This window comes from Thalia democratica, chromosome 6, assembly GCF_965202585.1.
Source record: "Thalia democratica chromosome 6, ktThaDemo2.hap1.1, whole genome shotgun sequence".
NCBI lineage: Eukaryota > Metazoa > Chordata > Thaliacea > Salpida > Salpidae > Thalia > Thalia democratica.
Genome location: NC_139170.1, coordinates 58275080 through 58291030, shown reverse-complemented (window position 1 = coordinate 58291030; position 15951 = coordinate 58275080). Strand labels below are relative to the sequence as shown.

The 15951-nt window shown below is 24.9% G+C and overlaps 1 protein-coding gene across 1 annotated transcript; it reads right to left on the bottom strand.

Annotated features, from left to right (window-relative positions):
* Positions 1–13163: 13163 nt before the first annotated feature.
* On the bottom strand, positions 13164–14383 carry LOC145838291 (signal recognition particle receptor subunit beta-like). The gene has a single exon (XM_082945861.1). The coding sequence runs from the start codon at positions 14330–14332 to the stop codon at positions 13586–13588; it is 747 nt and encodes a 248-aa protein (XP_082801987.1). The 5' UTR covers positions 14333–14383; the 3' UTR covers positions 13164–13585.
* Between the last annotated feature and the right edge of the window lie 1568 nt (positions 14384–15951).

Genomic DNA, 15951 nt, shown 5'->3' with positions numbered 1-15951 from the left:
TACTTTATGTAATATTTTTATGTATTTTTTCATGTGCTTGAACAGTTCACAAAAGCTAATGTGTTTTTTGGGGATGGTGGATCACCCCGTATTATTTGATTCTGATTGTAAACTCTGGCATGCTGTTTTATATACTAAAAGAAATCAGCAAGATTACAATTAATACAGTTTTAAATCCTACATGCAGCTTTTTTGTACACTTTTTTAAACGTTTTAATAATACAGAAAAGCTGCAAAAGCATTAAAGCAGCCAAAGTCTAGTAAATTTTTTTTATCTGAACAGTGAACTCCAAGTTTATATTGCTTCATATATAAGTAAATAAACGATAAAAGCTGCAGAATCAGTAAAGCTACAGTAGGCAGTTAAAGGCCAGCTGTTAAAGTTTAAGGTGTTTGGCAATGGAAATGTTTTCATAACATTAAAATACTTTAGGCTAACAATAATTAAAAATAGTAAATTTAATCTTAAAGTCCAACAAAACTTTCTACTAAATGAAATCATTTAAAAAATAGAAAACAGGTAGTTTTTGTCACTTAAGTTAAAACTAAAGAGGAAGCTTTACTTTTACATAACTTCTATTGCTATTTATAATAAGTTTTAACAAAAAATTATATTTGGCCTAATTAAAAAGATCTTTTTCAATATACCGTTTTAGTCATAAGAAAATAAACGTAAATAAAAATATCTAGCCATTAGTTCTTTAAAAGCATAAAAAAGTTGTATAATTTATGTAAATTAAAATTAATGTCCTTTTATTTTTGCAAAAAAAAAAACTAATTTCAACTTTACGACTGTCATATCTAGTTTTTTTTTAATCTGTAAAACTAAATCCTTGCTAAAAACTTTACATAAAATAGGTACAAAGTCATATTTATATTTTTTTATATCGCTAGTTTTTAAATTGTGTTTTACTTAAAACTTGATTTGAACAAAACATAACATTTATACCTACTAATAAGACTTTATGATGTGTAAAACTATTGCAACAGTTGTTTATTTATTATGATTTTAAATAATATTATAATCTTATGATTTGTATAAGTTGTAGTAGACTTCAAAGTAACATAGAAATTTTATTTGTTAGATAAATAAGGAAGTATTTGTTTATTTTACAAGCTTATTTTAGTGTAGTAAAGTATTTAACTATATAACTAGTTAACAATAAAAATTTTAAATACGGTTAGAATATATTGAAGTGTTTAATTTTTCACCTTAAACTTTGTTTGTTTTTTTGTTGATTTCATAAATTCAATTTTCTTGTTTTTACAATTTTTAGAAGTTTTTGAAAAGTAAAATAGTAAATGTACCACAGCTTTTCATTTATGTAGAAAAAATTTAGGTTTAGCAGACCTAAAAAAAAGTAAACAGCTTATGTTTTATATAGTTATGCAAAAGCTATAAAAAAATTTAATGCAAACATTTGCAGTTAACAGTATTAGAGTAGTGCTTATTTTTATTTTTACTAATTACATATAATCACATGTTAACCTTTAAAATTATAGATGTTGTTAAAAAACAAGTTTAGTTTAAATCGCTCCTAAAAGAGCAATAGTTTTTTTATTTAGCCTTTATTTTTATTTACATTTTGCTTTATAATTTTTTTTTTGAATTGAGATAAAAAATAAAAACAAATAATTCTCTACTTAAAGTGATTTAAAATTACAAACTGTATATTTATTTTTCAAAACTCACCAACGGAGTTTTTATCATCTAAATAAAACGTTTTCAAAAATGTTGTGTAACTTGCTATTTTAACACGTTAAAGATTGTATACATAAACTATAGTAAATTATTCTAAATTAAATCTTTAAACTAGTAAAACCGTTTAAATTTTGTTTATTGAACTACAGTAAAAAAAGGGCTCAAAGTATTTAGTCATAGAACCTGGTGCGCGAAGAACTTTTTGGTTATCGAGTCGTACACCACTTGGATACATTTTAACGTCATTGTTCAAGACTGCTGTAATTTAAAACTTTCTAAAAAATAAGGTGTTAAAAATAATTTTAGTACTGAGTACTAGCACTTGTATTTTCTAATTTGAAGCAAAAGTTCTTCTTTTAAACGTCCAAAAGTAGATTTTGGAAACAACTAAAATTTTTGTAGTCAAAACTTTTATAGCAATCCGTTATGTTGATTTTATCTTTAGGAAGTTCATGTATTAAACTGGATATCTTTGTTCAAGAACTATACATTATGAAAATTAAAAGCTCTAACTTTTAAACTACGAAACGTATTTTTCAAAAATAATTGTTATTAGTTTATAATACATTTTAGTAAACCTTATACAAAGGACTAATAAAAAGCTAGTATCAGCTTTTGTAGTGTTGTAAAAAAAGAAGACCTTTCTACTTAAAAAATCAAAACTTATGTGCACAGCAAAATAAGTTTTATGGTATGTGCTGTGCAGTGATTGCATAATGTAAGAATTTCTCAAATAATAATATTTTTGCTCGAGTTCTTATAAAGTCTATTTTTAATTGTGGACTTTAAATTCTTAGTAAAAAGAAAATGTCTTCAGAGGGGTGCAGGTAGTACAATAACTGTAGTAATTAGTATATAAAAACACTATATTATATTTTTTTAAAGTTATAGTTTGCAGCACAAGTAGCTAGTAATTATTAAACATAAAACTGAGTTTTTACAAGAAACACTTTTTGTTTTATTATTACAAAAAGTATGTTTTTGACTCATAAATATCTTGCGGGTTGTAGAATTACGCTCGAAGGGCAACAGTTTGTCGACCTATAGTATAGAAAGATAATAAAATTTCACTTTTGTTGACAAAAGACCAAGTATTTCTAAATTAGGAAAAATTCAACCGAATATTTTTATTTTCATGGTTTTCCTCTTTTTGGTCTTCATAAAAGTAAATTTTAATAACTTTTACAAAATTTTTAGTTTTTTTTTAATATAGGTTTTTATTTATTCTTTTGTTATATTTTCTTTTTACTATACTAATAGACAACTGTAAAGAAGTTCGATGTAATTTATGAAGCTTTAAAATCGTTGTTTGACTTTTGTTTGCCAAACACTCCTTAACATCTTCACTCCTTAATTGTATAACAATGTAAATTTTCTTTTTAAATTTGTTTAACGATCAAAAAACTTGTTTAATTAACTCAAAAAAGGTTTATTTTTATGTCTAAAGATTCCTTTATAAGTTTAATTGAACTAATAATCGTTGATTTGCATTTTAGTTTTTAGAAGAACTGTGATTTTTTCAAATTAAGTTTAGTTTTATTAAAACTACAATCAATTCGAAAATAAATTACAGAACAGTAAAAATGTTTATTACTTACTAACTGATTGAGATAGTTCAAAAAATACATCTACAGCAAGTATTTCAGTTTTTTATTACTATTTTTTACAAGTTAGTATAACAAGTCTTAAAGTAAATAATACACTCGGTAATTTACTTTGTTTTGAAACTAATCATATAAGTTTAATATAAGCTAGTTCAATTAACTTTCAATCAAGTAATAAAATAATAACTTGTAAACTAGCTTACATAAATGTAGTTTATTGAACGACAAATAAAACGCTCAAAACATTTGGTCCTAAGACCTAGTGCACGAAGAACCGTTTGGTTATCGAGTCGCACACCTCTTGGATACCTTTTAACGTCTTGTCTAGGACATAAAACTAATAAAAAAATTAGAAAATGTAAATAAAAGTCAAAATTTTTTAAAAACGTAAAGCCCGCTTGGTAAGATCTCAACAGCGGTTTTTTGCGAATATGCCTGCCTGATGAGTCCTAATAAGGACGAAACCGGTCGTAGGTTATCTCGGATAATGGTGTTTATAATCATGTGGTAAAGATCATTATTTATTACAGAAACTGAAAGTTTTGTAATAAATTTGACTTTTTAAACTTCATATCGCTTTTATATTAAATTATTTTTTTTGACTAATCAGTACAATGATGTAAGAGGTACACAGTTTAATAACTTAAATTAAGTGTATTTATTTATAGTGTCTAATTTAAACTTGTAAAAACTTTAAATGATATATTATTTAAACTTTATAATTTACTGATTAGTCCTTTCTATGCTTTAGCGTTGTGCTTTGAAAAAACTTTTATTTGGTTATAAGGAGCTACATCTCAGACAGCAAAAATATTACTCCAAGCCTAATTTGGTTATTAAAAAATGTTTAATTTACTTTTATTAAGTGCAACAAGTAAAGTTAAATTTACATTAGTTTTCAAGGAAGCTGCTCTTTTATGGTTCGTGGTAATTTCTACCTAAGTCAAATAGCAATCAATTGTAATTTTTAATATCATGTAAATTATTTTCATTTGTAAAAGTTACCAATTAATAGAATTTAATCCAAGTACACTAAAAACAGTTTCTATCCAATTTCGAAGTTTAATAAACCAACACAAAATTTGTAAGACAAGGTATGAACTGTTTAAGTGCGATTAATTTGTTCTCTTATCTTTATTGATAAAACGACAATTATTTTAGTATGAATGGATGCTCATAGACTCTTGTAAATAGAATTAACTACGACAAGAAGAGCTTTACTGCAAGTATAAAAACGAACTTGACACAACTACATGAAATTTTTAAGGTACTGTATGCTAACAGTAAGTCCAACTTAATTGATAGAACAAAGTAAAAAAATACAACGCAAAATCACATTCTTATCTAAACATGTTTTAAGTCTCGACAAAAAAGAATATAACTTAGAATCTTGAACTAAGTGTGCCTGTGACAGGATCTATATTGGTTAAACTATACATAATTTAAGAAATAGAACTAACGAGCTTATATCGAGATGTGTTTAGAATTTTATAGCAGGTTAAGATGTTCAAATATCAGAAATAGTGACTGCACAAAGATTTAAAATCAGTGAGCATCTAATAAATAGCCAAAAGTAACGAATAAGTATAACAACATGCATTTTTTAAAAATTATTCAGTATTTAGCGAATTGATTACATTAAAATATAGATCAATAAAGTTTATTTTAAAATATCTGGATTGTTTTATGTGAAATTAATTGATTATAGCTTAGTTTCTTCTAACAATAAAATACTTTTGTTTTAACAAATTTTGTAGTCTGTTTCAATAGATATTTTGAAATATTGTCTTTTTTGTGTCACTTTCTTGTCAACTTTTTAAACCAGGGTTTCTAAAAGTTGGCTAATGACCCCCTTGGGCACCATGAGCAATATAGAAGCCATATGGTAATTTGTAACTTAAACTAGATATTCTTGAGTTGCTTATGGACAAAAAAAAAAGGTTTTTATTAAATATTGTTGGAAGGGGCCATAGCTTTATTTGTTTCTATAAAGGGAGACTTATGAAAACTCTGAATTAAACGAATAACAAGAGTTGTCTTACAGTTTTTTCACTTGTAAGTCCCGCATGAATAGTGAAAAATTTTAAGTCTAAATATAAAGTTGAGTTTGGTTGTGTAATTCTTTATAAAGTAAAAATTACAACTGTTACTACTTGCTACTATGTTTTATACAGTTTATAAAACCTTAATTTTTGTGTTTGATGACTTATTTTTTTGGGTTTAAAATTTTAAATTGTTTGTTTAAACCACTTTAAAAATATATAGTAGATTTGCCAGAATTTCTTCAATTTATACATGAATGATAAACACATTTGGCATTTAGATGATTAAAATCTGGAAGCTATGATACTTGTCATCATGTACAATTTATAGCAGGTAACCCCGTTGAGTAGAATTCTGTGACCTGATAAGTACTATGTATCTTAAATGCATAAAAAAACTTAAAGATTATTCTTGTTAATATTCAAATGTGCTCTTTATTTATTTTCAAGGGAACAGTAGTACAAAGTTAAATTTCAAACCTAGATATTGTAGTGAAGTTTAAATAGTTTTCACTAAAAATGCAGATATATAAAATCAGCATCCCAAGTAAAAAATGATAAAAGCCTTTTCATTTTAAATGCAATTTAAACAACTAGTTTTAGGTGAAATTCTTAAATGACTGAAACCATTATACAAATAAAAATGTTTTTAGCTTTTAATACAAATTATTTAAAACACCTTATTAATAACTAAAACACCCTTGTATATTATAAACTGAATTTTGATCTCAGTTTACAATTTTTATGATTAAAACAAATAAGACAGAAATGTGATTGTGGCAGTTGTTTAATTCATTAAAAAATGAAATGTTTTAATCAAAATCAGAGAAGAAGTATAAAATCAAAAAAAAAATTTATTATAAATGTTGTTAAGTAATTAGTATAAAAAGATTAAACTACTAAAACTTTGTAAACTTGAGAAATTGTTTAAAACCTTTAAAAATTAAAACAAGTAAATCAATTCTAACAATCATATAAAGTTACAGCATTTTAAAATTTTGAAAAAAGAAAAACTATATATACATCAAAAAATATGTTTAAAGTATCTATCTACAAAGTGTTTCCAGTATAATTGTAAAAAAAATATAACCTAACAATCATTAAAAAAATAATGCACTACATGAACTTTTGTGTACAAGATAACAAAATTATTAAAAACGATTATGAAAAAAAAATTATCTGTGTTTTTGTTGTTGAAGATGTTGTGATTCTTTTTGGTTGGCTGTAATAAAAAAACAGATTATTTTTTATTAATGGTAATAAAACTACTGGTATTAAATTTTACTGAGAAAGTAACTAGATTAAACCTACTTAAAAGTAAAAAAAGATTTTTTTTTTAAATTAAGCTAAAAAATACCAGTAGGAAGAAGTTTTAAATAGCTTATCAAAATTTAATAAGTTATATGATATGATAGTCTAGTTTAAATTTTATCAATACATTTTTGTGCTGCACAACTTTTTATAAGATACAAAAATATATTTTTTCAAATGTATGCACAGTATATAACTGAAAGAAATCTGTGCACACCAAATTACTTATTACATAATGTTTAATTGTAATACTTATAGTTTTCTTAATTGCCCGTATTGGTGCATTTTACATTGAACTTAAAAATAAAGAAACTTTTGGGTGATGCAAATTAAGAACATGGGGAGTGAACACTTTAAAAAAATTTAGTCTTATTTTTTACATTATTAAACAAGCTTCATGTTACTTTTTACCGCTTGTTAAAATTCAAAGTAACTTTTGAGATATAAGCGATCAATAGGATCCTTACGGGAGGCGCAAACTAAATAGGCAAAAAAAAATGTTTCACTAAAAATCTGTCTCCTCCTTAAGTTTTTGAGCAATTGGTTTAAAACTTTTTCAAAGTAATCTTTAATAAATTTAAAACAACTTGTAGAAAACATTGTTTTTTATACTTATAAAAATAAAACTATAAAAAATAAACATAAAAATTGTTATTTTTATTTAGGCCATAAATTTTTTTATGATTTTTTTTTCAAAATCTGCCTCTTACAAGCTGTTTATAATATTGCTAAGAACATTTCCTAAAAATTTTAGTTAAATAACTTTAAAAATAAAGAAGGAGATAGATTTTTAGTGAATTTCTAAAAATTCTAAGAAAATGCCTTCAAAATTTTCAATTCTATACAGTTGAAACGGAACTTTTTACAAAATTTATTATATCTCAAAAGTTAATTTATTTTTTTATTCTGTAAAAACTATTTTATAGCAGATATTAGAAGCTTTTTAATAAAAGCCAATGTTATTTTTTGTAAAAAAAACTTGGATACCGTTATGCCCTTAACTGATTTTGATACTAATTCTAATATAGTTAGCTTTTTAACATTTAAAATTTATATGTATGAACATTTAAAAATGCATGAATTCTTTTATTTTATACTTTTTTCAAAACTGTCTATAACAAGTTGTAGCACACAAATAAATCTAAATAAAACAAGAATTTAGTTAAATTACTATATGGACTAATTAATTTTGTATTCACAGTTTTGAAATATAATGAGATTAAAAGGATAATAACTGACTTAAGTAGTTTTTTCAAATTGGAGAATGTTTGCTTACCTTCTTGGATGCAAAAAAAATCATCCAAAAACTAGTCTAAGTTTATAATAAAATGTAGCAAAAAAATCAAAAAAACTTAACTGTTAATAAAGTTTGAAATACATACACTGAAATAACAAAACAAAATTAAGATAAAAAATAACTTATAGCTAAAAAAAAACTAGTATGAGGTTACTTAAAGTTAAAATAACATGATCTTTGCCAAAAAAAGAAAGAAACCTGAGTTAAAAAGAAAAAAATGTTTGAGTGTGGCAAAACTGTAAGAACTAACAACTAACTTATTAATTGCAATTTCCAATTAGATTAATATTTTCAAAGTATAAGATACATATTTCATCTTTATATATAAAAATATACTCAACAAAATATAAGTTACCTCTAGTTTGACTGTATTGAGCTGTTTTGTCTCTCCTTTAATGGGATTGTCATCCAGTTAAACAAGGTATTTTGTCTCCCACAACCTACTATATTCAGAGTAACATTTTGTTGTGATTTATTCTGAAATAAAAGTTATTGTAAAAAATGACAAAAAATTTAAACAAATACTGTTTTTATATTATTAATGTTGTTGCTTTTTATTCAACGTTGTACCTTTGCATCAAAACCTGGCCCAGCTTAAATTAAAGACACAAGAAAAAATAAAAACAAGCCTTTTATAATGAAACATTGTATGATTAGTGAAAAAAATACTAAAATAGTTATTCGGTTGTAGATGTTTACTTTTTTTGATGTTTACAGTTAAGGGCATAAGGGAAGGAGTCGATGTTATCAAAAAAATTGACTCCTATTTGAAGTATAAAATATAAGATGCTTTTAAGAATATATAATTTTCTGTTAAGTTTTCAGTTACAGTAAGTTTATATAAATTCTATGAAATAGATTAATAAATAAATTGAGATTTTTAATGGCTAATTTTCTTTGAATTACAAAAAAAACTACAGTACATACTTAAAAATATATCTGATTCACTTTTGAAGCGATATATTTCAGATTTTTAGAAAATGTTCTTTTTATTTCATAGCAACTATTCAAGTTTAAGTAATTTAGTTAAAATAATAACTGTATTGAAAATATCTTTACTTTCGTAAAAAATGATTTATTTGGTTTTAAGATTTTAATTTTAAATTTCATTACTTTTCTTAAAACCTAAAAATTTATAAAGGTAAAGTAATAAATTTAAATACTGTTTTAAAGATTTGCATTAATTTTGTCAAATGGTTTTTGAGAAAATAACAAACAATTGTCCTACTTCACACTATCATATATAAAAAATATACACAAATTAATACTTAAAACTTCTAATATTACACAGCAAAAAAGTTGTAATTAAATTAATGAAAAATATTGAACACTTAAGACCAGTGTTTAAAAAAATGTTTTGAATTTTTCGTTATGCACCCAAGTTTTTAGAAAAATTATAGTTCAAAAGTATTGTATTCTATTTGTTATAAATCTCTAATACGTAAAAATAAAGTTATGTAATGAGTAAGAGAAAAATAACTCTGATTAAAAACCTAGTACACAAAGGCAAAAATTTGAAAATTAGTATCACAATTTAGTTAGTATCACAATTATAGTTTTTAATAAAAAAATTACTTTAACTTAATAGTTTAGAAAAATTTTGTAAATAAAACATAAATGGTTGGATATAATTGCTTAACTTTAAAGTGATGTGTGAGTTCCTTAGTTCAGGGTGCACAACTATTATTCTGACAATTTGAATTTCCAACAAGTCTAAACCATAGTTTTTGCGAATTTTCTAATTAACATATATTTTCCAACTTATTTTTGTAATCCTAGTCACAAAAGCATTTTTTACTAAATTATTAGTATTTTGAGACAATGCCTTGTAACTTTTTTTTGAGAACATAAGTTAGCAGATTTTATATAGCAATGTTCTCCTAGTTTAATGTACAAACATAAAGCTAGTTGATTTTCATACAAAGTATAATAAAAACAACTTAAAAACTAAGGTTTTGAAACTAACAATTAGTTGGTCATTACAAAAATTTTTGTAAAAATATCCAATACCACAAACATAACACAACTTAACTAGTTTATACCTCTTTATTATAAAAGCTAACTTAAACTTATTGTCAACAACATATTTACTTTTTGTAAAACAAATTTATAAAAGACCTAAAAAACTTCAAAACTGTTCTGTACTGTGGCAAAAGGAGGGATGAATCCACCTTGTATAAAGTTGATCTTCTGTTGTAGAGTTCTACCACAATTATTAGAATTTCTCAACCATTTAACATATTAAAAGAAAATTTTAAGAAGGGATTGACTAGGGAATTTGGCAAAGTTAATTGGTTATTTATAAAAGATTGAAACTGAAAAGGTTAAAAAAGAATTTATATAAAAGCTTTTATTTCAGTTCTTAAAAACATCCTCCACATCTTAAAGTTTGATCATAATTAATTTGATATTAAAAACTGTGAAAAACTATTCAAATTCTGATAGTTCAATATTTAATAATCTAATGTCCTGTTAATAATTTTTTAATAAAACTTTAAAACAAGAATATTTGACCATCATAATATTATAAATTAGTCTTACATGAGCATTTTTTGTTTTCTAAAAATTTAACCATCTTTTGAAATATGGCTAAACTTGAAAACTTACAAAATAAAGTAAGTTTCAATAGCTATAAATTCTATGTTTCAATTAATGTCTTTTTCAAATTTTTTTAAACCGGCAAATTCTCATTATTTAAACCTAAATAAGCTTTTTTAAATTTTTCAAAATACATATACTATTTTTTAACATGTGGCCCCTTAAACAATTTAAATAATTTGAACTGCATTGTAAATATTTTTGATTTCAATCATTTAACTTTTACTTAGAAAAAAAGTTACATAGATTGATTTATAATTTGCTACTCTATTTATTATTTTTGAAAGATTTGTATAAATTTTTGAAAGACTTTCAAACTATAAGTATTTATTTAAGTAAATACTATAAGAAACTTTATGAAAAAATTAAAATTTAAAAAAGTAATAGTTAGTTTGAAATGAAAATTCTAATAAATAAGTATGGAAAATAAAGTTTTCAATGAGTCTTTTTTATATAAATTTTGTAGTGCCAATTAAATATATTTGGCCTTATTTATTACTACTTAAAATGTATCAAACAATTTGCAAAACTTGGACTTCAAAAAAAAAGTTATATCTTAAAAAATATTTATCCTACAAGTTGTTCACATTTTTTTAAAAGATTACACTGAGTAAAGTTTTAAAACAATTGCAATTTAAGGATAGATATATTTTTCAAGTTTGCCAAAGGTTTTTTGAAAGTTCTATTCACGTGGGTATTTTAAAGGACAAGTTTTTTGGTCTATTTTCAGTATCAAATAAAATTTTAAGGTAAAAAACTATCTTAAATAGAATAACAACATTGAAAAGGTACTTAAAGCTTCTTTAAATTTGTTTTGTAATTATAAAAAAGTTGATAGTACAAATACAAACTATCTTTATCAAAGATTTTTGTGCCTAATCAAAACTACTTTACATAACATTTAAAAATAGTTTAAAATTTTATGTTTTTTTTTCAACATTTCTAAAAATCCAAGTTTTTCCAGGATTAATCTAAAAGTTAAATGCTAACTTAGTTTTCATTGTAAAATTTAGACTAACTTTTCAAAAGTGGATTTCTCATGTAGCTTTAAAGATTAGCTTAATTTAATTTTGAAATTGATAAATACACAAACTATATCAGAATTATAAGCACTCAAAATGTATTTAAGGGCATAGGAGGGTTCACCATGATTTTTACAAGTTGATCTTATTTAATAGAGTTTTATCTGGGCTATCAGCCATTTAAAACGACCTAAAAAAGTTCAAAGTAAATTTTGAGATATGAGCGATCAGAGTCGGAGACCTCAATAGGTTTGTAATGGAAGGCGCAAACTAAAAATGCAAAAAAAGACCATTTCACTAAAAATCTCCTCCTTCATTTTTTAAGCGATCTTCTTCAATTTTCACGGAAAGTGTATTATCAAATTTTAAAAAGATTAAACGCAGGAATTTTTTTAATTTTGAAAAATAAAACTGTTATTAAAAAAGAATCACCCTTTTTTTTTGTTACTTTTTATCTAAAATTTAATTTTTTAATATTTTTAAAATTCTAGAATTCAAAGTTTTTTTAAGTATAAAAGGAACGTTTCATAAAAATTTGAGGTCTCTAGCTCGAAAAATGAAGAATGAGATAGGTTTTTAGTGATTTTTTTTTATTTTTGAGAAAATTGACGTTAAAAAATTTGCGGATTATATGTTTGTATCAAAAACTTTTTATAAAATTGCAATATCTCAAAAGTTAAATAAAATTTTAATTCTATAAAAACTGGCTTGAAGTTTGTACTTCAAGTTTTAATATAAGATCCAATGTTATTATTGGTAAAAAATGTTGGACCCTCACCCCCTGAGCCCTTAATTTTAACTCAATTATATAGTTTATTATAAAATATTTATAAACAAACTACAATTGATTCCATTAGTGTTTGCTTTCCATATAAAATCTAATTGTAGACTATAAAATTGAAAACATTTATTTGGTTTGTCTTAAAATTTTAGCTGTATTAATATATTAGAGCATTTAATTACTATAGGAAAATTAAATTCGAAAATGTTTTTATAACTTTTAGTTAGGTTTAAATTAACCATTACTAAAATAATTTCAGGTCAAAAATAAAACATTTTCAAGATTCTCAAAAAACTTTGAACATGTCTGAGTATTTCAAAAAACTAGCCGGAGTTATCCATGTGACAACCCTGTAATAATAAGCAAATAATATCTAAAATGTAAATTATATATCACTATAATATGTAATCAGCAATTAAATATTAACTCATAACAATTACGTAGGCATGGGACGCTTTTTAAGTTCAATAAGTTAAATTTAGGCTTTTAGAAAAAATTTTAATTAAACAAACCTTTTAGAAAGTATCAAAAATTGTGTCATTGCAGACGATCAAAGTAATAGGAGTTAATTTGAAGATATTTGCTTATTTCCCTTGTTTACGTGTATTTTAATACAAAAAGACTTATTTCCTTAATGAGTCTGTAAATTTTCAGTTCAACGTCAACAAAATAAGAATATTGAATAAATTAAGTATTTCAAAAAAAAGTTACTTTATAATAATTACTTTGAGAAATTTATATTAATATATTTGACAAAAAAACCCAGAAACTTCAAAATATTTAGCAAAATTTACCAATATCTTGATTACTAGTTATATAAAAAAATTATGAATAGGCAACTGGAGTACAAACTTACAGTAAAGAAATTAACTAAAAACTCACTACTACATTTTTTTAGGAGTAATCAACTCAGTTTAACAGTAGAAATAAGTGAAAACTTTCACAAAAAAAAAAAAAAAAAACAACACCATTTATAAATGATAAAATAAAATCTGTATATACAACTGCAAAGAACACCAAAAGAGTTTACAAAAACATTCAATTGTTTAAATCTGAATTATTTTTCTAATTTATAAAATAGATGGAAAAATAGTAAATAAAAAAACTCAGTTCATACAAATAAAATTTACTTATTTTTAGTTTTCATATAAAAACACATCAAATTTAAACCTAGCAACATAAAACACTTGTCTGTTTACAAACAAACCACCAGTCATAATGTAACTTCTTACAAGGCATCAACCCACTGTTTGACTTCATCCAGACCACCATCCTCGTTACTGGACTCGCAAAACTTCACCCCAAACTTCTTCAGGTCACTAAACTCGAAATCCTTGCTCTTCTTACCTAAGAACACCCTCTTCGAAGCGGCGTCCCCTCCAGCCAAGCTGTCCAGTGTGGCAACCTGGGTTGTCCTTACGGTGTTCAGCTCCTTCTCAAGCAGCCCCTCAACCACTTTCATGGATTTTGAGGTCAGCAAGTCCTGTTTGCTGCATGCAATCAGGATCTTTGGTGCAACTTCATTGATAACTTTATCAGTCAGAACCTGATATAAGAAGGAAGCAACATCTTTTAAATTCTTCTGCACCATGGAGCTGTCCACAACAAAAACAATTCCTCTTGAGTTTGATTTGAACTGGTTGAAGATCTTGTCCCTGATGGAGCTCGCGCCTGGAACATCAACCAAGTCAAGTTTCATGCTGACTTTGCCATCCTTGCCCACTACAGAGTAGCTTGCCTCATTCTGTTTCAATGAGGTTACAGTGTTTTTGTCTTCATTTTGAACCAGCTTGGTGAAAATGCTGGTCTTGCCTGACCCTGACATGCCAAGCATCAATACAGCGGTCTTGTTGGACTTGCTTTTTGTTGTAAAGTAGATGAACAGTATTGTTACCAGGACTAATGCAATAGCAACTACTACTTGCAAGTTTTGTTCAAGCATGTCCTTTACAATTTCAATGGTTTCTTCAGACATGGCTAAGCTCAAGTTTTCTCCACAGCAACTAATTTTTACAATGTATATATTATCCCTGTAAAAATAAATTATTTTTTTATTAAAATTTCTTTAATTTGTAAATAGTTCAAGTCAATATTTTTTTACAATTACAGTTTTATCTAGTATAGCTTACAATTAATTATAAGTACAAACATTTGAGTTATTATAAACACTTGACCTTTTTTTAGGAGTTTTTAGGTAAAAAATTTTTTACATTTGGAAAATATCACAAAACACCCTGGATAATAATATAGATGATTTGAAGAAACTTCTACCTTGACACTATTGGATTTTCTTCAAACTACCCCAATGCAATTTAAATGGTATCTAAAAAATGCAACTTAAAGAGTTCTTAAATGGATTGTTTTTTACATGTGACAATTGTCACAAAACCATATTGTGCAAAATTTAAGACAGTTTGTGGGGGCCTTTTTTGATTTTTTGAATAAAAAAAGTTAAAACCAAAAAAAACTTACAAAAAGTAATAAAAATTTTAAAATAAAGAAGTGCCTTCATAAAATTATCTTTAAAAAATCTAAAAATGTACAAATTGTGTCTTTTCAAAACAGCCACATGTAAAAAAAAATCAGCAAAAACTTTAAGCAGGGTTTGCCTAAGTTTGAGAAATTTCTTCTGGGTTTTCTGATTTTCTTCCAGTTTTGAAAAGTAATATTTAGGGTCCAACTGTTTGAAGTATTATGGTCATAGGGGGGGGTAAACCATGATTTTACAAATTAATCTTATTTTATAGAGTTTTTTCTAAGCTTTAAGATGCTTTTTATCGTTTTAAAAAATTCAAATTATTTTTTGAGATATGACCAGTCAAAGTTGGGCCGCATAATAGGTTCCCTATGGGAAGGGAAAACTAAAACAGCAAAAAAAGACTATTTCATTTAAAATCTATCTTCTCCTACATTTTTCTAGCAATCTTCTTCAAAATTTTAAAGTCTAATCTTTATACAATAACAAAGAAACTTTACTTTGGAATTTTAAAAAAAATTGTAAAAATATATTTTTTTGAAAAAAAACACTTTTTTTTTAATTTTTGTGATAAAACTTTTATCTTTTCAAATTAATAAAATTTTGTTATGATTTTTACCTTTTATTATAAGGAATGTTTCCTGAAAATTTGAAGAAGATTGCTTGAGAAATGAAGGAGGAGATAGATTTTTAGTGAAATTATAATCCTATAAAAACTTGAATCCTATAAAAACTGGCTTGTAGTTTGTACTTAAAGCTTTCATATAAAAGCCAAAGTTAATTTTTGTAAAAAAAAATGTTGGACTCCCCAATGGCCTTATACAACATTAAAAAGATACTGTATTTAAAAAAAAATGATGATGACAAAATAATTAATCTATATGGCAGATTTTTTGTGTCCAATCAAATCTTACTATTTACCATGTAAAAAATTTTTAATTTCAGGTTTTAGGTGATTTTTGTTCAAAGTTTTAGTTTTGTTTTTAAATTTCATAAATTCCAGGTTTTTTTGGAAACCCTGTCTAAGATCCCATTTTTGGTCTCTTACAATTGGCATTAGGGTTGTTTTAAGAAAACCAAATGATGCCATGGAAAAAGTTTCTTTGAATCTTTTAAAA